This window comes from Pogoniulus pusillus, chromosome Z, assembly GCF_015220805.1.
Source record: "Pogoniulus pusillus isolate bPogPus1 chromosome Z, bPogPus1.pri, whole genome shotgun sequence".
Lineage (NCBI taxonomy): Eukaryota > Metazoa > Chordata > Aves > Piciformes > Lybiidae > Pogoniulus > Pogoniulus pusillus.
In genome coordinates, this window is record NC_087309.1 from 112,280,863 (window position 1) to 112,304,017 (window position 23,155).

The following is a 23,155-nucleotide window of genomic DNA, read 5'->3' on the forward strand; positions in this document are numbered from 1 at the left end:
ATATCCTCTACAGAACACACTCTGTGGCAGTGGTGAGGGAATCTGGACCACTGCTCTTCTGTCAGCTCACAGTGAGAATACTGACTCGTTGTCCTCTTTGGGGAAAATAAACTTTTGCCCCTTCCTTATAGTTGGGTTGGAAGAATTGAGCATGCAACACAAGAGACAAAGATAGTACTCCAAAACAGGCTGATGTTACACCCATGTGAATGGAGCAAGGGGATACTTGAGTCTAACTAATGACACTTGTCTTGTTAAGACACCAAACATAACTTAAAGAGCAACTACATCAACACAAAATGTGCTGCCAAGGCCAGCAGAGAACTGAGCAAAGTATGCAGGAGGGGTGGTTGAATTAACTGCTGCATAGTTTAGGTTTTCCATTAATAGGTTGATTACAAAGTTTCTTGCAATCCATAATAACTGTTGTGACTACTATGTTTTGTGCCTTATTATCCTGTAGGAACTTCATGCTAAGCTGAATATTGATTAACCAGGTGCATATTGCATTGATTTAGGCAGAATCACCAACACATCTGGGGAAGGAAGAAGTATTGATATGACACAAGCATATTTTGAGATGTTGAGTGACCATAGTCCACAGGGTGGAAGATGTGGGATAAACGCCTGTCTCACCATGTGACAGAAATGTGGGTTTATTTAGCACACTCCAGGAGAAAGGCCAACAAAGCTGGTGAAGGGCCTGGAGAAGTGGCTCAGGAAACTGAGATTGTTTAGTCTAGGGAAAAGGAGACAGACCCAAGAACTCATTGCCCTCTATGGCTACCCGAAAGGAGGTTGCAGTGAGTGACGGAAACAGAGGAAATGGCCTGAAGGTGTGCCAGGGGAGGTTTATATTGGATTGTAGGAAAAATTTCTGTCCTGAAAGAGTGGTCAGGCATTGGAATAGGCTGCCCAGACATCTTTCCTGAAGATGTTCAAGAAACATGTGGACATGACACTTTAAGACATGGTTTAATGGCCATGGCGGTGTTATGCTGATGGCCGAACTTGATCTGAGAAGTCCTTTCCTACTGAAACAATTCTATGATTCTATGACAATTTGAAAAGCTTACAACCAAGAGATGTTTGATATTATCTCTGGGAATGAAGATCCATGAAGCTGGTCTGCCAAGGCGCTGAAGAAGGGACTCTTGTGAAAATAAGATGGCCCTGTTACGTCTAAATCTAACAAAACACAGCTAAAACAACAAACCCACACAGCTTCAGAAGATATTTTGAAGGCCATACTGTTTGAGCAAAGATTTTTGCCTAATTAACTGCATTTTTATACTAAAGTTGACACCTCTCCATACAGTCAATGAGCCAAATGGAATATATGCCAAACATGTGACTATGTTACTCAACTCTCCAGCCAAATCATGCTAAATGTGATCTACAAGGTAAAGACAGCCAGGGTTTGGGTTAAATAAAAAAAACACAAAAAACAACCAGACAAAAAAAAACCCACAACACAAACCAAGTGGAACACCTCTCTGAGTGGAAAGACCGTGGATTTAAATGAGAGATGAGGATGGGCAATGGCGCTGTGCTGCCTTTTCTCCATCCAAGACAAAGACACCTTGGTAAGAATTGCACATTCAATATATGGTTTAATTTTACTAGCATTACTATTACTCTTATATATTAGTGCTGTTGCAGAGACTTGTGTCTCTGGCTTTGTTGGATGTTACCCAAGATTTATTAACTTGAGCTCAATCCCTTGCAATTAGTGTACTTACCACAAGCAATCTCAAATCTGTTGTGTTTGTTGCTTTCATGAATGAAAGCCATTAAGTATTTTAACTTTAGATTTCTTAACCTGTACCAGTCCAAGTCCTTGCTAGGGCACTGGAAAACAGGTAGATGATATCTTTGCAAAACATTTCCAGTCAGAGTCTTGGGGATCTAGACAGGCAGATGTCAGTATCTCACCTGTTACTTGAAACAATAGGACATGTTGCCTAGAGAGCTGGTGGAAGTCCATCCTTGAAAACATCCAGGATCAAGCTGCAGAGGGCTCTAAGCAACCCATAATCTAGTTAAATATGTCCCTGCTTATTGTGGGAGTTAGATGACCCCCAAATGCCTTTTCCAACCCAAAACATTCTGTGATTCTATCACTGTCTCCCACGAGTGGGGCCTCACACTGGAGCAAGAGAAGAGCCATAAGGAAGAAGGAACGGCAGAGACAATACGCAGTGAACCAACCACAAATTCTGTTCCACACCTCCCTCTGCCATGCCAGGAGAGGAAGTACAAAAGTCCAGAGTCAAGCTAAGCCTGTGAAGAAGGGAAGGGTAAGGGGAAAGATTTGGGCTTACTTCTCATTATTCTACTCTTGGCAATGAACCACATTAAGTTTCCCAAGATGAGTCTGTTTTGCTTGTGACTATACTTACTGAGTGATCTCTCTGTCCTTATCTCGACCCACAAGTGTTTTGCTGTACTTCCTCTCCCCTGCCCAGTTGAAGGGAGGAAGTGTCAGCGCAGCTTGGTGGTCACCTGGTGTCCAGCCAAAAGCTAACTCACCACAACATGACAACTTTCTTCCTCCACAGGATTTAATTTAACTTCCACAGCTTCTGACTTACTATGTTCTATGCAAATGAACTCCACTATGGAATTCTCCTCACACTTCTTCATTCAGTACAACAGGCTACAGAAGGGATCAGACACTTTTCTTTCTAATGGATTTTTTTAGTGTTTACTTCTCTGTAGCTACCAATTCTTAACTTCTGCTATTCTTTATCTTTTAAATTGGTAAAGTATCTCATTTCCTGGTGATCTTGCCTGGCTAGTTACCACACACTTTCACACTATTCCATCAGGAGTTCCCACAATCCCATCACACTCTTACCTTTCTCAAGTAAACAAGACCCAGCTCTCCCAAACACTCCTATTACCATAGCTCCTTGTGCTCCAACTGACAATCATGGTAACATCTGAAAGCAAAAGCAGCAACACAGATACATGTCAGCCAGTACCTGTGACATATCCACATTGCTCAGCAGTTTTCAGTTGTTCATCTTGCAGCTTAACAGCAAAAACATCCATTTGCGGTCAGACTCTATCAGACACAAGAAAACTTGGAGCATGAAGTTACTTACAATTATGCTCAGTCGATATGGTCATTCTAAGTGATTAACTCCTTCTGATGGGAACTGCTTTAGATGAATGAACACACTACCTATTTTGCACACATATCCAACCCAGAACAGAGGGCGCTTGGATTTATGCACAGATTCAGAAACTACCTGTAGTCTAATTTACTTTTAGGCAAATTCCAGCTGAAGCTAAGGTTCATTATGTACTGTGCAGAACTGCAAAGAGAAATATCTAAGTATCTCTCGCCGTTTAAGCTTCCCTGAGTCCACAAAACCCAACGGGACAAAATGTAGGATGCCTCCCTCTGTCCCCTTCTCACTGCATGGAAGATTTTAGGCAGAAGGGTAAAAGTGGTAAAAACACCCAAAAGAACAGTCTTTGCACCAATTTGGAAGTTAAAAAGAAAACTTTATCAGTAAATAAAAGGCATATATGGTAAAGAGGAGTTACAGAAATGTAACGGAATGGAACAAATACAAGTACATATGCAAAACCAAGTTGGATGACCGCAGATTCTCTGAATTGGGATGGATTTTGTCCTTGTATGCAGAAAGGCCACGTGGCTAGCTGGAAACAGCAGCAGCAGGGAGATGCTGCAAAAACAAAGGCAGGAAGCAAGAGAGCAAGAGGACCTCGAGTTGCCTCTTGAACAGGGTTGTGGACAGGAAGTAGGAGTGGGATAAACTTTGACCTGGGGGATCCTGCCACAAGGAGAGACTAGCTACACCTGGGGTGATTGGGTTTCCAGACCACTCCTTCAGCCCAGCTGGGCTTAACCTGGAACAGCAGCCAAGACAGCCAAACCCTACAGCAAGCCATTAGCTGGCAGTTACATATTGTATGTAAGTTTTGCGGAAGAACCCCATCCAGTTGACAATGCATTAAACACATAAATCTAGGATCTCAGTTTCCTCCTCAGCAGGACCTTTGTTTATACATTAAATAATGCATTGAGGCAATCAGAAGTCAAGGAATGTGGCCACTTGCTGTGGAGGGCCTGTAGGCCCAAAAGCAGGCTTATTTTTGGCTGCTCTGCCTGGACATGTCTCTCTGCCTGCACAACAGACTGGCGCCATAAAGTCAGTTGCCCAGGACACCTGATTGTGTAAGTCCCCACACACCCAGCTCGTGCCTGCCTGGTGCTGGGCCCACCTGATTCCCATATTTGGAGTCCAGGCCTGTGGGTTTTGCTCAGTATGGTAAGGTTTGGCTGACTGCCAACCTGATTGGTCATTCTAGCGGCCAATGAGAGCATTAACTCTCAGCTCACATTTAATAAATAGGGGTACACAGGCTCAAGTGCTTGCTCCCCCACACTGCTTGCTTGCCTGCCTGTGTATATACTTGCACAGCTCACTTGTGCCTGGGTTTCTGTGATTACCTGGTGTGCGCCACTGCCACAAGTCACCAGGAGCACACCCACCTGTCTGCATTCAATCGGCCTGAGTAGTCAGCGTCAGACCCGTGCTCAGACTGCACAGAATCCTGCCTCTGCACCTGAGATCCTGCTATGTACCCCTGGAGAGAGCACCCAGAAGGAATCAGTAGCATAAGGTCAGAGACTGCCATTTCCCCTGACGCCGGAGGATTCCAGCCTTAAAGTCCACAGGCAGAGACCCTGAAGAATTGGACACTTGCAATAGGCTGTGACGTAGCCCCAGAGGGTGGTTGTTGATTAATCAGAATTGTGAGTAAATACTTGAATGCCTCTGTAATTTCTTTAGTTTCTATTACTTCTGCCATAAAGCAGAAAACAGCTTTCAGCTCAGCTTTGCTGGGCAAATAGTATATGACCCCAAGCGGCATTAAGCCGTGGGGAAAACTCTCTCTGTTAATAGTTTCAATGTTTGCTAGTTATTAATAAGTTTCTGTAGATATATATCCTAGAATGTTTCCATAACTGTGTAAGAATGAATATTAATATTAAAGTTCAGTGGTTGGGAGTGGAGAGAGTTAAAATATTGGAAGCTAATAAATATATATATTTTTATAAATATCCTCTCACATTAATTAATTTCTCTCCTCCCCCACAATTAGCGTAGGTGGCAGAGTCCCCCTCTGCGACACCACTGCTATAAACTGACAGGTTTGGATAAGGAGGCATGTGAGCAGGCATGATCTGAGCCTGTGACCTCCATGCACAGGGTGTTTGTCTCCCTCAGCAAAAAACTGAAAGCATACAAGGCAAAAGAGAGTTAGAGCCCAAACTGCTAAATTTATCACCAGTTCTGTATGTTTTGAACTCTCAACTCTTCTGTGAGAGCATCACTATGCTAATAACAGTAATAGCAAGTGGGAAAAGAGAGAATATTCAACCAAAATGAAAACATGTATTTAAAGCAAATTCTGAATGAACAACAATCTTGTGATGTGTGAGAAAACTGGATGAGGCACTTAGTGCCATGGTCTAGATGACTGTATAGGGCTGAGTGATAGGTTGGACTGGATGATCTTGGAGGTCTCTTCCAACCTGGTTGATGCTACAATTTTCTATGAAATCTGTCCTTGTTTCAACACACTGCCTGCCTCTCAGGGCTGCTCATACAGCCAAAAATGTCTCTCAGCCACCTCCAAAAGCAAAAGAAAACCTTCTAGTAGCCTCTGTGTGGTGGTTTGAGGCTAACTGGAATATTTTAATGAGAGAAATAAGCTCATTGGCTGTGAAAAGAAAATAAGTGTGAGGTCTACATTACCCATTGGTTTTGCTTAAGAGATATAAAAAAAGCCAAAACGTAAACAAAGATTCTGAGTCTCTCTCTGGTTGCCACCTGCTTGGTTAACTCCTTGCCTGGACCTGTATAACTCAATCTAATCATTCTTCTAACCCTTTATCTTGTTTTTCACCCCTGCATGTAAGCCTTCTGAGATAAGGGAGGGGGTGGGCAGAAGAAGGAAAGTTAGTCTGGAACCTTCCTGGGTGGTTCTCCTGTTCAGGAGAAGTTCTTAATTTCTGTATTACTTTTAACTTGTATATCATTGTAAATACCTGTATATATTGTGTATATATGCTTGCACATTTGTGCTACGCTGTAAAATACAGCTTCATCTTTAACTCCAGCCATCTGAGCTAGTCTGGTGAATCACATGGTGGGGGGGGGGGGGGGGAGGAACTCCCAAACCACCACACCTTGGTAATGCAAATGAGTCACTGGACTTACAGAAGTCTAGGGGAATAATGTCTCCTGATTCCTCCTTTCAATATACAGACCTCACAGTACAAGAGCACATCTTCAATGCAGGCACAAATAGTGAAATGAACAAACACAAACCAGCAGATCAGAAATCAATTCCATTTTCACACTCGATTTGCAAAGCTGAAGCACAAGTGTTCATGGCTGATGATGAGAATTACACCCACAATCCTGAAGACCTGTCTGTATCTGCTCTGGTGCAGTGTTTTCTGGATAGTAACATCTGCATTGCCTGGGTGAGTAACCTTAGAACTGCAAGCCCTAACTACCCTAACACTAATTTGTGTTTTGCAACACAAACTATGCCATACTCATCACAAAACTCCAAAAGTTCAGACATAGAGATCAGACTGCCATATATCTTTTACATGTATATACACCAGCCAAGATCCACTTGCCCTTCTTTTTGTGCATTACAAACTCATAACAACAGCAGTTTGCTTCACTTGCAAAAGCAAAGTTAAATCCTTCCTTGCTAGCACTACAGAAGCAAAGGGAATACAAGCAGATGGAGCAAGGCAGCATTTTGTTTACCAGAGATCAGAAGCACCTTTGCATCCCATTCGCATGCCTGCCAGAGATACCCTGCTAACTGTATTTTCCATTAAGACCTCTGGACAGCCCTAATAACCCTTATGTCCCAATTCCCCTTCTCCTAAGGCTACATAATAGCTCTCCCATTTTGATGCCACTGTTTCTGTAACATAAGCAGCTCCAGCAGCTACAAGAATCACACAGAATCACCCAGGTTGGCAAAGCCCCTCAGGATCACCAAGTCCAACCTAGAACCCTACTCTACCAGATTCACCTTAAACCATATACTTAAGCACCACATCCAAACGACTCTTAAACACTTCCAGGGTGGGTGACTCAACCACCTCCCTGGGCAGCTCATTCCAGTGTCTGACCACTCTCTCTGTGAAAAACTTCTCCCTAATGTCCAGTCTAAACCTACCCAGCCTCAGCTTGAGGCCATTCCTCCTTGTTCTGTCTCCAATTACCTGTGGAAGAGACCGGCTCCAGCCTCTCCACAATGCCCCTTCAGGTAGCTGTAGGCAGCAGTGAAGTCTCCTGTCACCCTCCTCTTCCTCAAACTAACCATGCCCAGCTCCCTCAGTTGCTCCTCATAAGATTTATTCTCTAGACCCTAAGTGCTGAACACAACCCACAAGAGGTATGATTCAGTTCATCAAATTATCATCATTACACTTTGGTATTTGTTTCTTCAGTAATAGTCTTGAAACTTACAAGCTTAATTGGGTTGAGATGCAGCAAATGCAAAGAAAAAGCATAGAAAGCACTGAGATCACTTCAGCAAGCTTCAGCATCACTGAGAGTAACAGGATTTTTCAACAAAAGTAGAAACAAAATCAAGACAGCAAAAGTTTAGCAAAGCAAGATAAAGGCATAAAACACAAATGTTTTGTAGGAAGTCACCTAGACTGCCAGAACAAGAGGACTGAAATGCTCTGAAAGGGCACCACGTGAGCCCCAAGTTGGACTGGGTGATCTTGGAGGTCTCTTCCAACCTGGTTGAGTCTATGATTCTTTGCAAGATCAAACACAAATAACCTTGAATTTCAAACATCTGCAAGCTAATGGTCAACATAAAAGAACAGGCAAGCATACCGGTAAGTGGATTCTCCATGTACACCATGTCAACCCCTAGAACAATGCAGTTATCAAGCCAATATATTCTTTGATCAAAGAATAACACAATTTCTCAGAACACGAAACTCTTCCAGAACAAGCAATTCAAAGTCACTTTCAGGTCTGAGAAGACCATCCTTTCCACTTCAGCTAGACTGATTCAACCAGCATAGCTTAACTCTCCAGCACAGAAGAACCCCAAGCAGTAATTCCAATGACACTAAGTAATAAATACCACAGCATATCAGTGCACAGTCAATGACAGCCATCCCAACTGTACCAAACAGTATTTAAATATTGCTGTCTACAGAGGTCCTAAAAACTGTAGTGTTTACACTAAGCCCTCCCTCTACAGAGATGCAATAAACCTTAGCCTGCATTCCTCCTCCAAACTGCATAAATCCCAAGACCTTCAGATCAAAGTTTAAAACTAGTTCTGTAGGCATTAATTTTGATATCTCTTTGCTGGATAATTATCCTTAACTAGAAAAATCCTAGGAATGTAAAAGATTTCAAAACTAGGCATAGTGCCTTGAAAAATAAAGCTCTTCTACAATGAGAGGACATAGAATCTTTTCTTACGCCCTGCCCTCTGATGCAGACTATCAGATCTTTTTAGTACTCCTCTTTTTATGACTACTAAACTTGATGACAAAAGCAAAAACAAACAAAACAAAGATGGAAGAATACCAGAAGGAACTAAGCTAACAGAAACATGTCTCTTTCAGACATCATTCCCAATTGGAAAATGCAGCACCCAAAAAAACAAACTAAGACAAAAAAAACCCCACTTGACCTCATGTGCTAGGTTAAGCCTACCTAGGGTGGGAGAGTGGTCTGGAAACATGCAGTGAGTGCACAGCTTGTGACCCCTACACAAGTCTGAGCATAACTTGGTGTATTTTATATTAGTATTATCATATTTTTAAACTATTTTATCAAGCCTGTCTCCCCACCTTCCTTTCTCCTATTCCCCTTCTCAGAGTGGGGAGGGAGAGGGAGTACAGTGTTGTTGTTATGAGGTGATAGAACAACTGGATAAACACAGACAAGCCTTCACTCCCAAGCCTCCGAAAATCACACAGAACTTCTTAAACTCCTCTGAAGTCCAACTTGTATCCCATCTCCAAAACCATCTGCAAAAACAGTTTTCAGACCATAAACACTCAATGTAATTGTGCTCAAAAAACACAGTTCACAAGAATCACAGACTCCCAGTGTTCCTGAGCCAAAAGGCTCAATAAGAGTACTAAATCTGCAAGAGACCTGCAAAAGCTGCTGCTTAGTCCTGCTTGGCTTGCTGCTGTATCAACTTAAACAGGAGAAATGTGATGCCATGCAGACCTATACAGAAAGCCTGCTAACACTAAAAAAAATGCAGATAAACATGTTTTTAAGGGGAATTTTTTAAAAGATCACTTAAAAATGTCAGCCTCTGGGTGGGGAAATAAAAAGCACCACAATTCAGATCGTGCAAACACTTCACAGGATCACAGGATGTTAGAGGTTGGAAGGGGCCCAAAGAGATCAAACCCAACACCCCTGCTAGAGTAGGACTATACAATCTAGCTCAGATCACACAGGAATGTATCCAGATGGGCCTTGAAAGTCTCCAGAGAAGGAGACTCCACAATTTCTTGTTCCAGTACTCTGTGACCCTGACAGTAAAGAAGTTCCCCCTTGCATTGAGGTAGAACCTCCTATGCTTCAGCTTATATCCATTGCTCCATGTCCTATCCCAGGGAGCAAGTGAGTAGAGACTGTGCCCTCCTCCTGACCTCCAGCCCTCAGATATTTATAAACGTTTATTAGATCCCCTCTCAGTCTTCTCTTCTCCAGACTAAAACACCCCAGGTCACTCAGCCTCTCCTCACCAGGCAGTCCAGCCCCCTAATCATCCTCTTAGCTCTCCAATAGACACCCTCGAGCAGATCCTTGCCTCTCTTAAACTGTCAAGCCCAAAACTACATGCAGTACTGAATGCAGATGGGGTCTCACCACATTTGCACATGTTCTAAATGAAGGCAGAATTATCCACGTGACTAAATCCCAAATCTTTTCAGAGCACGAATTCAAGCAGATAATAGATGTAAATCTCTAATTTCTTCATGGTGGAACCTAAACATATGCCAGGTGCAAAACCATCAAAAATAAAGAGGGTGTTAACATGAAGCTGTGCTGAAAAAACAACAACAAGCAACATTTTTTTTCAGACTGTATGTTGCAGCTCCTTGGTGTAGGTTCAGTCATACAGCACTTAAGCTGTCCCATGTATGCTACAGCTGACCCAACTGTTCTACACAGTCAACCTTAGTAGCTGTACTCCGTGGCTGAATAGCCAGTCCTCCATCTCTCAAACAAGTGTAAGTATGGTGAACAAACACTAAGTATGGCTTCTAGCAATTTTAAAACTATTGAAGGGCAGTCTTCTTAGCATGCAATTTTCCAGGTATGCAGATTATTCAGCATTTCAGCGAGACCTACAGAATTCATTCTTGACTCCTCAAGGAACAAAGTGGCAGAAAATATATAACACAACTAACAGCATTCCTTCTGCCCACACTGAGAAGAAATGTGCTCTTGAGCGCATTTTAAGGTAGTATTAGAGGAAAAACTGCAATTCCCTTATTCATAAGGGATAGCAAAACCAATAAAAAACACCCTTTAGCAGTGTAAATAATGTTCTTTTTTCATACTGGCTGCATACCCTTGTGCTATAGCTGTGTATGTTACACAAAAGCATCAAAAATTCAATTAAAGACTTGAGAAAGCTTTTCTTGTTGTTTTTTGGTGGTGGTGGTTGGGGTGTTCTTTTTGTTGGATTGTTTCCATTTTGTTGTTGTTTTGCTTTGTTTCAGCTTACTTGATGGAGTATGTATCCTTCTATTATTTTCCATTCATGATTTTCCCAGAAGATCCTGACCAAGCCCAAATTGTGTGCTCTGAAATACAGCTTCTCATTGAAGGACAGTTATGATGACAGCACATGCCCAAGAAAACCACACCAGCTGACAAACAATGCAATAAGCAACACTGATCATCTGTCTGGATGCAGAACTTTAGTCATTACAAGAGAAATTAGAGAAATACCTGGGCACATTTTACCACCAGCAAGATTTCTTCTAGTATCACAGCTGTAAATGGCTTGTATGAGGGAGGATACAGAGGCTTAACATAAACACACTAACAGTGACAATGAGAACAGCAACCCAAGAGCTTAGAGCTGAGATGCTTTCAGCTGAGAAAGATGCAGGGAAAGGTATTTAAACAACTAATATCTAGAGCATGTGTCTGCATTTGAGAAGCTCAGAAAACAAAACCACTGTACATTGTGTTTGCTTAAAATGCTTCTGAAAACATCTGAGACTTACTGTTTCATAACTCACTTCCTGAGTCTTTCTTTAAATAAAGCAAAGTATGCATTCCTTGCTCTACATTACACTTCAAGTGACTTCCAGAAGGAAGCTTTAAGTCGTCAGAGCATGAAAACAAAAGCGTTTTCCCCCCACAAGAATAGAGAATCTTTTCCTTGTCCATAGAATTCTAACAATGAAGCATACACTGTACTTCACCCACACAGAGAATAGCCTAGAACAAGCACAGCAGAATCAAATCATTTAAAGAAACCCAAAAACCAGTCCAGCACCCAAACCAAACAAAACCCAGAAAAACAGAAGTGAGAGAAAAGCAGCACCATCACCAAAAAGCTTGAGCAGATGAGACCCTCTCTAAACAGATAGGAGCAACTTCGAGTTCATAAGCTCTGGTCCTCATGGGAGATTTCAACCACCTAGATATTAGTTGGAAGGACAACACTGCAAGGCACCAGCAATCTAAGAGGTTCCTAGAATGCATCAATGATAATTTCCTTCTCGAAGCAGTAAAGGAACCCACAAGCAAAGGTGCTATGCTGGACCTTGTCCTCACCAGCAAGGAGGGGCTGGTGAGTGATGTGGAACTTAAGGGCAGCCTTGGCTGCAGAGGCCAGGAAATGTCAGTTAAAGATCCTCAGGGCATCAAAGAGGGTGCAAAGTAAGATCACTACTCCGGATTTCAAGAGAGCTGACTTCATCCTCTTCAGGAACCTGCTCGGCAGAGTGTTGTGGGATAAAGCCCTGGAGTGAAGAGGGGCCCAAGAAAACTGGTCAACATTCAAGGACCATCTCCTCCAATCCCAGGAGCAGCACATCCCGAGAAGTAGCCAGAGATCAGGTTAAGAAATCAAAAGTGCAGATAGAATTCAGTTTGGACATGAAAGAGAGTAAGAAGAATTTCTTTGGGTTCATCAGTGACAAAAAGTATCTCTCCAAAAGGAAAATGGAGACCTGGTCATGAGGGATATGGAGAAGGCTGAGGTGATCAGTGCCTGTTTTGCCTCAGTCTCCATTGGCAAGGGCCCTAGCTGCACCAGCTAAGCTCCACAAGACAAAGGTAGGGAGTGGCAAAAGGATGATCTGACCACTATAAACAAAGATCAGGTTCAAGACCATCTAAAGAATCTGAAGTTGCAAAACTCCATGGTGCCAAGTGAGATCTACTCAGTGGTCCTGATAGAACCAGAACATGAAGCTGCCAAACCACTGCCCATCATATTTGAAAGGTCATGGCAACCTGGAAAAGTCCCTGCTGACTGGAAAAGGGGACACATGACCCCCTACTTCAAAAAGGGGGAAAAAAGAAGATCCTGGAGAGTATTGGCCAATCAGTCTCACCTCCGTGCCTGTCAAGACCAAGGAGCAGATCTTGCTGCAGGCTTTGCTAAGGCATACAGAAAATGAAGAGGTGACTGGTGGTAACCAACACAGCTTCAGCAAGGGCAAACCATGCCTGGCAAACTATGGTCCTGCTCTGGCAAGGGGGAATAAGCTGTCCAGGGAGGTGGTGGAGTCACCATGCCTGGAAGTGTTCAAAAAAAGACTGGATGAGGCACTTAGTGCCATGGTCTAGTTGAATGGACAGGGCTGGGTGATAGATTGGACTGGATTATGATCTTGGAAGTTTCTTCCAACCTGGCTTATTCTATGATCTCTGGAGGTCTCTTCCAAGCCCTAAAATCCTGTGATCCTGAACAAGCTGCCCAGAGAAGTTGTGGATGTCCCCTCCCTGGAGGTGTACAAGGACAAGATGGATGTAGTGTATGTGTTCCAGTCCATTGCAGGGTGTTTGGAACTAGATGATCTTTAAGGTTCCTGCCAACCCAAAGAATTCTGTGATTCTATGATCATACTGTCTTATTAATGTGAAAGGAGCCCCCACTGTGAACTTTGTAAGATGCTCTCTGATCTTTTGGTACTCTACCATCTCATATCGTCCACATCTTGCATGGCAGTAACACCAACAACACTTTTATTTAGATGACACTTCTCTATCTGAACTTCACATATGAGGTAGATGCCATATGAAAGACTACTTCAAATGTCTGAGGAGCAAGAACTAAGAAAGCAAGCTGCAATGTTACTGGTTCAAAAAGATTTCAAGCCAGTCTTTCTCAGGAAAAAAACATGACTCAAAAAGATTCTCTGCACATGTGGATTTAATTTTCCCAAGCTACTCTGAGGAAAAAAAAAGGCTGTGTAAGCAGCCAGTGTAAATATAAGAAAAAAAACCAAACTCACTTCATTTTTTACATGAGCACAACTTCTGTCAAGAATTTACAACAGTCACAATCATGTTTATTTCTCATTTTAACCTTTCAGAGTCAAGGCAAAGATACTTCTCAAACCATGTTGAGAATAGTGTTGATTTTTCAGTCTCTACATCCACCTGAAAGTCTAGGCAAAGCAGTGAGAATATGAAGCCATCTGAGCACAAAAACAGCTTTGCTGCCTAACTTTTTCTTCAGTAATTACTAAATCTTGGAAAGAACTAGCTCAAAGTTCATAGAGCACATGTGATAGATATCCATATCAGATGGAAATAAAGTGCAATATTGCAGCACTGCCAGTAAATACAGAAAATTCACAAAGATGTTAAGAGGGAACTGTCAGGACACAAACAAATTTACTACATACACATACATATGTATATCTGTAACGTTCCATCACATTCCCTTTATTTGAACTGAGAGTGTGCAGCACACTGAAACATGAATTATCAGTTATTTTAACTGAGAATTCTCAAAGCCAAACTCTAACAAAAAACTATGCAAGATATCAGGCCTTATTTTTTTTCATCTACAAACCTGTGTCATCTTCACTAATGCCTGTCGAGTGGAACCAGCAGAAAAATCAACACACATGCATTTTAACCAAACTCTCATTCTTACTGAAAGATAATCTTTTCTCCATTTTCTAGGCAATAAACAACTCTTATTCAAGACACTAGCTCACAAAAGGTGGTTGAGCTCACAAACCAAATCAATTGACAGCTATACTGCAGCTCTGTATTGTAACTTACAGATCTGACAGCTGAAGGATCAGTTCTAGTGCATCCACTCAATCTGAATCAACAGATACTGACAATAATGAGTATCTTGATGGATTAGACCAAAGGAGCAATTTAGATCATTTCAGAAGCAGATGTTGCAAAGTAGAGCGTGTATTTCAAATGCATATTCAAGATGAATTAGCTCTGCCCAACAAAAGTGCATGATACAATACTGTGCTTATTCTAACCAGGAAGTATTACCAAGCCACTTCTGCATTTGTTAACATCACACTTTAAGCAAATTCAAATAAAGGTGCTGCAATAATAGTTTCCAGTTTGGGATCTGTTTGTTTGCTTTCAAGCTATCAAAACCACATTGCAACTCTCGGAAACCATTTACATACCGATTATGTTTCACATGTTCTTCATAAGGAATTAACTTTCTGTCTTGTTTTGTTCTACACAGCTAAAAAGTGGTGGAGACATCACCGTGGCGTAGATCAGAAAATTCACATCTATCTCCAGGCATGTAACACTCACTATAAAGCCACAGTAACTGCTTTCTCATTTGAGAACAAAACCACACATCAGTAGTATAATTATGCACAACTGCTAAAGGCACAAAAGCTTACAGCTGCCAGTATGAACCAACAATGAGTTTTAGTACTCATATTACAACTGCTTAACATATTCAGTACCAGGTAGAATCATTATGAATTCAAAGAGCTTTCTACTGCACTTAATTGACACATTAGTACTATCTTTGCCAACAAGTCCATCCCCTCACATTCCAGTTATGTTTAAAAACTGGCACTCAAAGAATGAAGCAGTTTCAGCTTGTTCAAACAAAGATCAGGCAGATGCCTAGTTATCTGCCTGAATAAGAACCTCCCATTACTCCTCTTAACAATACTTTCTGATGAGACTTAGCTTTATGTGCATGCTCATCAATAATCTTAGTTTTAAATTTACTACAGCTAAAGAGTCTGCAACACAAGGAGGCCAGGCAATACTAATTATATTTAAACGAATTTTACCAGATGACACCCAAAAATCTGATATGCATAGCAAAGGTGCTTAAGAGAAACGCTGTTTTCACCAGCTGAAGACATCGCATCAGTATCTTATGTGCATCACAACTTCCAAAATCTATCTTTACTTTCCACATGCTGCAAAACCTGAGAATGCTAATAAAGACCTTACAAAAAAAAAAAGAGTAAAGCTGACACAGTCTAAGAACTTCCACAACTGACAAAAGTTTCTTTTCCCAGTGGATAATCTTGCCTCTGGGTGGGTTCCTCTTTTCATTGAGAGGATGCATGTACTCCTGTAGAGGCAAAATACTTCATGGACGGTGAAGTGCCTCCTAAGGTCAGACACAAGCTCCTGAACTAAAGAATCAGCTCTTCAGTGCAGTATTTCCTACTCCAATAATCTTTTACTAATTTGAAAGCCATGAATAGAGACTTTCCCTTCTGTTAGCACCCACTGTTTGGGAGAAGAATACAAAAGAAACAATAAAACAAAAAAGAAGAACCAGACATCATTAAGTGTTTTCCTGATGGAATAGTAAAGCATTCTCACTTGTAAACTATAGTAATTGCAGTAACTCCTAACGTTTGAAGCCCAGATCACTACACAGGGTTTGTTTGTGGGGTTTTTCTTATCAAAAGTTAATACATTAGGACCACCAGTAGGAAGCTGCTTTCAAGAACACAACTAAGAGGGTGCTCAGCAAAACAGTCCAGTTTGGCCCTGATGCCAGAGTTCAGTGCTTCATCTTTTCCTCTGGTGGAAATTATTTAATGTAACAGGCAGACTTTCATAAAGTCAGAACAACAACTTTTCCCTCTGGAGAAATTATATATATATATATATATATATATATATATTTCTCATCCCTAATTTATCATTCCATTTAGAAATCTCATAGATTTTTCTGTAAGTTACGACCTGGTATCTCAAAATTGGAAGAGGAATCAGGCACCACATTACCTGAAAACATTTTACATATTATTTGCAGATTATGACTAAACATTCACCTGCACTGTAACTTAAGTATATTGTGAAACTTAATCACTTAACCTGAGCATCTACAAGAGCTCTTTTGAACAAACTCTTTCTGACCACCCCAGTCAGCATCAAGCACAGGACTTTTAGGCAAAGTATCTGTGCTAGTGAATATCAAGAACTTCAGTACAAACCCAAAAAGCCCCTTCCCCTTCTTGGAGAATCAAACAGTCATCATCTCCTACTCCAACAGTAGCGTCTTTGTACACTCAGCCTGTGATGTGTTCTTTATATGATAAAGGTTGTAGTTCTTTTCTCCATCAAGATTTCCCAAATCATGGGAAATAAATAAAAAGCTTCTATCTCCCATTAGGAACACTTCATGGAGCTGTAAAGATTACTGAGAGCACGGGAAGGGGTTAGGAGAGATTTTTAGACCAGGCTTTAAGACAAAGTTATCTTGTACACCAAAAACATCCAAGCAATTTTACTCCAAAAATGTTGACAGGCAGTTTCATGAGGTAAACCCTCTATGTTCAGATCACCTATACTGGAAGAGTATTTTTCACCTATATATATATTATTTGGGAGGCCCAAGCAGGACAGGCTTATCTTCCCCACGTGCACTGTGATTTCAATATATGGGAAAAGGATATTTTTGAGCTCTGTAATACAACTTAAAGTTAAAAATCCAAGTTCTTCCTCAACTTTCTGCATGGTAATCCTTTACCACGCCATGAACCTCAAACTTCAAGAACTTGTCTATAAAACCTACTCAATTTCAAAGCAAGATTTCCATCACTATATACACCCACACTGCAGCCTCCTGGAAAAAATACAGGGAAGTCCCCGAGACATGAACATCACTTTAAGTTGGTTCAAAGAGAAAAGTAATTAGGTACCTCATTTCTTCACTCTCCAGGCCCCAAACCCAAGGTATCGTTTTCTATCCTCCTCCCATCCCACATCCTAGTGACTAATTTCATCTATACATAAACATTTTTGCTGCCATTCGTAAAAATGGCTTGGGGACAAGTTTAATGCCCCAGTCCCGAATCAGGCACTCGTACGAATTTACGCGTGTGGGAAGCTCCACTGCAGTCTCGAAAGCAGGTCTGGTGTCAGCCCATAAGCACAGGAATCCAGATGTTGGGGCTGCAGCCCTGTATACACCATAGCTCCAGGACAAATGAACCACATGGCCCAATCCAGCTCCGCTAAGAAGACTCTGCTGCAGGCTGTTTCTAACAGAAAACTCAAGGATACCTTTAAAAGGCAGCTGTTGAGGGCACTGAAGGCACTCAAGCGGGGTTTCCACTGAAGCAGTCTGACTTTCAAAGCATTCCGGTGCTACATGCAAAAACTTGAGGTCACTGGAAACTGGCCTATTCCGGAGGGAAATCCGCGCAGGCAGAGGGCAGGCTTCCAGCCAGGGGCTGCTGCAAGGAAAAGGGAGGGCGGGCACGGCCTGGCGCTGCAGAGGGCACCTCTCACGGAAAGCGGCCACGGCCGCCGCCAGGACGAGCAAGCACCGACGCCCATTGCAGCGAAGCCCCGCCGGCGGCCGACAGACGGAGGCGCGGGGCGGGGAAGTACTGGAGAAACACGACGACCGGAGGCGACAGCCCCAGCACGGCGCGCCGCCCGCACTACAGAACGTCGCATCCCGACCGGCAGAGAAAAGCCATAGCCGCGCCGACCACCGACGGACGCGCAGGGTGGCCCAGGCACCCTGTGGCTGGCCGGGCGACACACAGCCTGTCGGCAACCGCCGCAACATGCCTCGGTTTCGTGCGACTAGTGCGATCTTCTCCTCCCTCCTGTCCCCTGAGGCAGCCGCAACTCCAGGCGTTGCGGAGGACAACTTCGAGACTCTCCGCGCCGGCTGCGCTGATGGGCTGCGGTGGGACGCCGAAGCTATTCCCCCACCCCGGGGCCCTTTTCCCGCTCACCTGGTGGTGGCGCTCTGGCGCCCAGGGCGGCGCGGGGTGTGCCGTGTCCGGCGGGGCTACCCCGGCCCTGGATGCGCGCTCCCGGCTCCGGAGGGCTCGGACCGCGGAGGGACGGCGGCGGCGGTGGACAGAGGGCAGGAGGCGGCGGTAAGCGAGCAGCTCCGCCGCTCATAGCGAGTCCGGGAAAGCCGCCGCGGGAGCGTGCGTGGGTCCACGGGGTCGCCAGAAGGAGGCAGGCAGCTGAGGGGGTGGCGAAGGCGGCGACGGCCTCGGCAGCGGGGGAGGAGGCAGCGGAGGAGGCGGGGGGCGGTGGAGGGGAGGAGGGGTAGGAAGGCAGGAAGGGGGCGGCGGAAGAAGCCACCCATCTGCTGTGGCGGCCCACCTCGCCGGCCTGGCAGAAAAGCTGGTGCCGCTCGACGCTGCTCTCTTCGCCGCGCAGAGCGGCGACGTGGTCCCAACGGCGAGTGGGCGGCAGGAAGGAGGCGTCGGACTGCGTCCCGCGGGGCGCTGAGCGGCCGGCGACTTGCATCGCTTCCGCCTCCGGCCAGCCGGCGGCGCCACCTTCCCGAGAGCAGCCCCTCTGCAGGGACAGGGGTCAGCGCCAGTGAGGGGCCATGAGAGCCATGGGCAACGCGAAGAGCTTCTGGCTGGCGCGCAGCCTTCAGCTGGACAGCCAGTGCCGAGTCGCGTCGGCAACTCCGGTAGAGAAACCGCAGCTGCCCAGTTCGTTTCCGAAGAGGAGGAAGTCTCCCTTCCTGCTTCCTCCCTCCGCCCCGTCCAAGCCCCAGCGGCCCGCTGAGCGAGAGCGTTCAGCGCTCCGTCAGCGGGCTGGCGCCTCCCCGGGGTCGCTCACGACAACGCTGCCACAAGGCGTGCATGACGACGCCACCGGCGCAGCAGTCAGCCGCCTTTTACTGTGGCGGTGCCCCCACCGCCCCTTCGGCCAGGCGGGCAGGGCGAGTCGTGCCTGCGCCGCGATCAGCCGGGCTTCCCATGGCCTAGCGGGTGTCAGCTTGCTTTGAGCAGACTCTGTGCGCAGAGCCCGGAATCATCCTCGCCCTGTCTCGCTTTCTGTGCGGGCCGCTGGGCACGGGCACGGCCGCCCGTCCGCCACCGTTGTAGGGCTCGTCAGCACGCCTGGGGGAACGGCACGGTACGCCGTCGGCGACGACCGAGAGAGGGAGAGGGGCAAAGGCCACGATCGATTGGGCGGCCGGGCGACTGCAGGGGCTGCGCTTGGTCCCGGTGGCACGTAGGCGCTGCGCACAGGCGGTCCAGCAGAGGGCAGCATGGGGCGGGACGGAAAGTGGCGTTCGCTTCCCGGCACCGGGCGGTGAGCGCTGTCTGGGCGGAGCCCTCCGTTATAGGCATGTGTGCGCCTCGGACGCTACGCCGCTTTGCTGCCCGTTTGGGAGGTGTTAGCAGGACCGGCTGAGAGAGGCTGCTTAAAGTGCAGGGGCACTGCGCTGTTAGGCGTTTATGCGACAAACCGGACATGTCCCTAGACTCCTTAATTCGTAAAGGAAAGGGGCAGTTACTGCTTTGCTGACAAATAATAAACATTTTCCAAGCTAATTGGAAAAAAAATAATACTATCCACACAACTAACGATTCCTCTTAAAGCAGTGAAAATGCCTCTGTGCTTGTATGTGCGTGCCTCTTCTGTCCTGTACAGGGCTGTGTTTGCTGAGCGGATCCAGCTTGGTGTAGCTGTCGGGGAGAGGAATAGGAAAATTGATACATACATTATGAAAGAAAAAGCACTACTTACCAGAATTCACTACCCAGAGGGATATATTTGCTGTCATCAGTGGAAAAAAAACAGTTCTATGTGCGTTGAATGTGAGGGCATTTCATTCTGCACATCGCAGCAGTCACACTTCGCAGTGCTGTAAGTGGGAGAGGTTTCTGCAGGTCATGCTGCGCAGCTCTTTCCTCTCCTTCATGTCATTTAATCGAGGTTTTCGTCTGGTATTGTGAAAGGTGACCGTGATGCCCCGGAGGTCTAGCACCTGTGGAGTCTGTAGCCTACTGTTTACATGATTCATGTGCCCCAGCAGTTATGTAAGGCCATTTGAAGCCTTTCTCCATGTGTTTGCTTGAACTCCACAGAGCTAACCCTTCGTCTCTCCAGCCCTGACCAAGGAAGAAATGTGAACAATCCTATATTACGATTCTGTGGAATACAGCAGTCTAAAGTACTGTTCTGTCACATCTGCTTTCATTTTCCAATGTGTCTACACCTCTTTCAGCTTGCTGCAATAGGGCAAGAACATTTAGCCTGCATGAAGCCCCAGGCAATACACAGTTGGTATAAAAAGAGACAAACAGAGTCACTGTTGCTTCATGATGATTCATGTTTTACTCTCTTCCTGGAAGGAAGTTGCTTTAAAACTGAAGATATTACATAATATGACTGCATTGTAACACAGATTTCCTTCTTTGTGACCCCTCCAAAACCTTGCAGATTTGAATGCTGGAAGGTTTTTTGCCCTACATTAAAAAGTGTGAAAATAGCTTCAGTCCTTCAACTGGGAAAATCTTTCTAGCTTTTTCTTTCTTTTTTTTTTTTTTTTCTCCAGATTGTCTTCCAGACCTAAGCAAACAGAAGACATTTCTGCAGTATGAAGCTACCTCAACAATAGTTGCTGAATCTAACATGCACTCCAAATACAGGGTATCTCAAAGATAAAGAAAGGTTGGGGTTTTTTGCAGTATGGGTCAGCAGTCTTGCGTCCATGTAACATGACAGTTCTGATGCTTTGCACTTCATTCAATTCTGGAGGTGAGGAGTTCCATTTTCCTGTTTGTTCAACATATAAATCAAGTCTTTTCAAGATATTATCAGTAGGAGACCTAGATTCAGAGTATTTTTCAACCCTAGTGGGACAAGAAGAAATAATACCTTCAACCTAATACCTTTTCAGGGTAATTACCACATTTGGAAATCAGGCAGAAAGCCTTCTCCAGACCTGCTTGATGTCTTCAAGTACTTAGGTCCAAGACCTTGGTAAGAATTGCACATTAGATACGTGGTTTAACTTCTGCTAGCATTATTATTACTCTTACATGTTAGTGCTATTGCAGAGACTTGTGCCTGTGGCTTTGTTGAGTGTTATCTGGAATTTATTGAGCTCAGTTCCTTGCAGTTAATGTATTTATGGCCAGCTATCTCGAATCTGTTGTGTCTTTTGCTTTAATAAATTAATTTATCAATTACTTTAACTTTCTTAACTTGTGTCATTGGAAGTCCTTACTGAGGTACTGGTGAACAGGTAAATGTTGATTTTGTCAAACATCTCCAGTATCAGTCCTGGGGCTCTGAGACAGGTGGATGTCAGGATTTTGCCTGTAACACAACAATAAAATTGGCGCAGTTGTCAGGATTGCCAGGATGGTTTGGTTGGGGAGTAATTGGCCAAAGCAGGTGTGCTGGTTTGAGCCTGGCTGGAATGTTTTGGTGAGAAGAATTAGATTTCAGGCTGTGAGAAGAAAACAATGGTGATGCCTACTTCACTCACAGGCTTGCTGAGATGTATAAGAACAAGAATGTAAACCATAGATAGCACAGTCACTCTCTGGGCTAGTGTGGGCTGCTTTTCTCTCTCTAACTTAACCTTCCTTCTTTGTGACTAATCTACCTGCTTCCTAACGCCCCTGGCTGACCCTCCAGTCTTCCTTGGGCACAAGGCAACGTCAGGGTAAGGTAGAGAGGGGTGGGAGAAGGTGAAGGGGCAGTTGAGAGCCCCTCCTGGGGACTCAGGTTTCTGGGAGGGCTGTTGTGTTTCTGTATTTAACTTGTACATTTCTGTCTATAGCTGTGTAGATTGTAAATAACTGCTTGTATATTGTGCTAAGCTGTAAATACAAAGCTTCAATCAGTTTCCAGACAGCTGAGTCTAGTCTGAGTGATTTACAAAGTGTGTGTGGGAGGAATTATAAATATAGCAGGAATTATAAAAATAGAATTATTTTTCTTTTCCTGAAAAGCCTCACCCCCAAACTATATACAGAACTAACTGAGGTTTATTTACAGCTTCTAATTTGGTAAGGAAATCTTCACAAGGATGCCAATGGGCAAGTTTAGTAATTAAGGAAAGTCAGGAAATGGAAAAGGCTAAGCTACAAGACAGTTCTACCCCACTTAAAAATCAGGCTGAGTGGAGAACCTAGGGAACAGCAGATTTTACTCACACAGGTGAAGTGGAAATTTGGTGATGATCCCTGCTGGATTTCTCTGTGGCAGCCTCTAAAACTGCAAGCTGTGTCCAATCGTGGATCCAGGTGACAATAAGTCCAGTGAAAATAAAATCCTGTCAAAGGGTCTCAGCCACAGCTTCCACGAGGCAAAGATCATGGAATGGCACTGTCTTAGCAGCACAGGGAAAGAGCCAAACTGCTGCTGAGTTCCCCAGCTCAGGGCAGTGAGCAGGAAGTCAGGATGCAGCGGTCCGAGAGAAGCCAGGTCCTGGTGCCGCTGGCAGCTCTCTCTCGAATGGACCTAAGGACTTGCTGAACTTGCAGACTTGTGAGGGAGCAGCACGGACTGTGCAAGAGTGGGACTGCACAGAATGGTGCAAGAGCAGGAGCTGCATGTGCTTTTTTCCTCTGTTTATAGATTTTTCCTAGACAGTGTGTCAACTTGCCATAGATGCTGAGCATGAAGAACTCAGCCAATCTCCAGCAGATCTCAGCATGGGCTTTCCCAGAAGTCAGTACACACATGAAAAGGGCACCTTTTGCTCTTTCCCCTTCAAGCCTGCAAGGTGTGGGGGAAAAGCAGTTCTTCCTCCCCCATTCAAACCTCCAGAGATGGAGGTGGGGGGGGAAAGGGGGTTTGGAGTGCCCCACAACACTAAATAAACTTCCACAAGTACA

The 23,155-nt window shown here is 44.5% G+C and overlaps 1 protein-coding gene across 1 annotated transcript in view; it reads right to left on the reverse strand.

The window, feature by feature from the left end:
- Nucleotides 1–18,888, reverse strand: part of RNF38 (ring finger protein 38) — a 133,643-nt gene extending 114,755 nt beyond the window's left edge. Inside the window, exon 1 of the mRNA XM_064176714.1 lies at nucleotides 18,278–18,888. Coding sequence (XP_064032784.1) covers nucleotides 18,278–18,806 — 529 coding nt within the window. The 5' untranslated portion in view covers nucleotides 18,807–18,888. The remainder of the gene's footprint in view (nucleotides 1–18,277) is intronic.
- Between the last annotated feature and the right edge of the window lie 4,267 nt (nucleotides 18,889–23,155).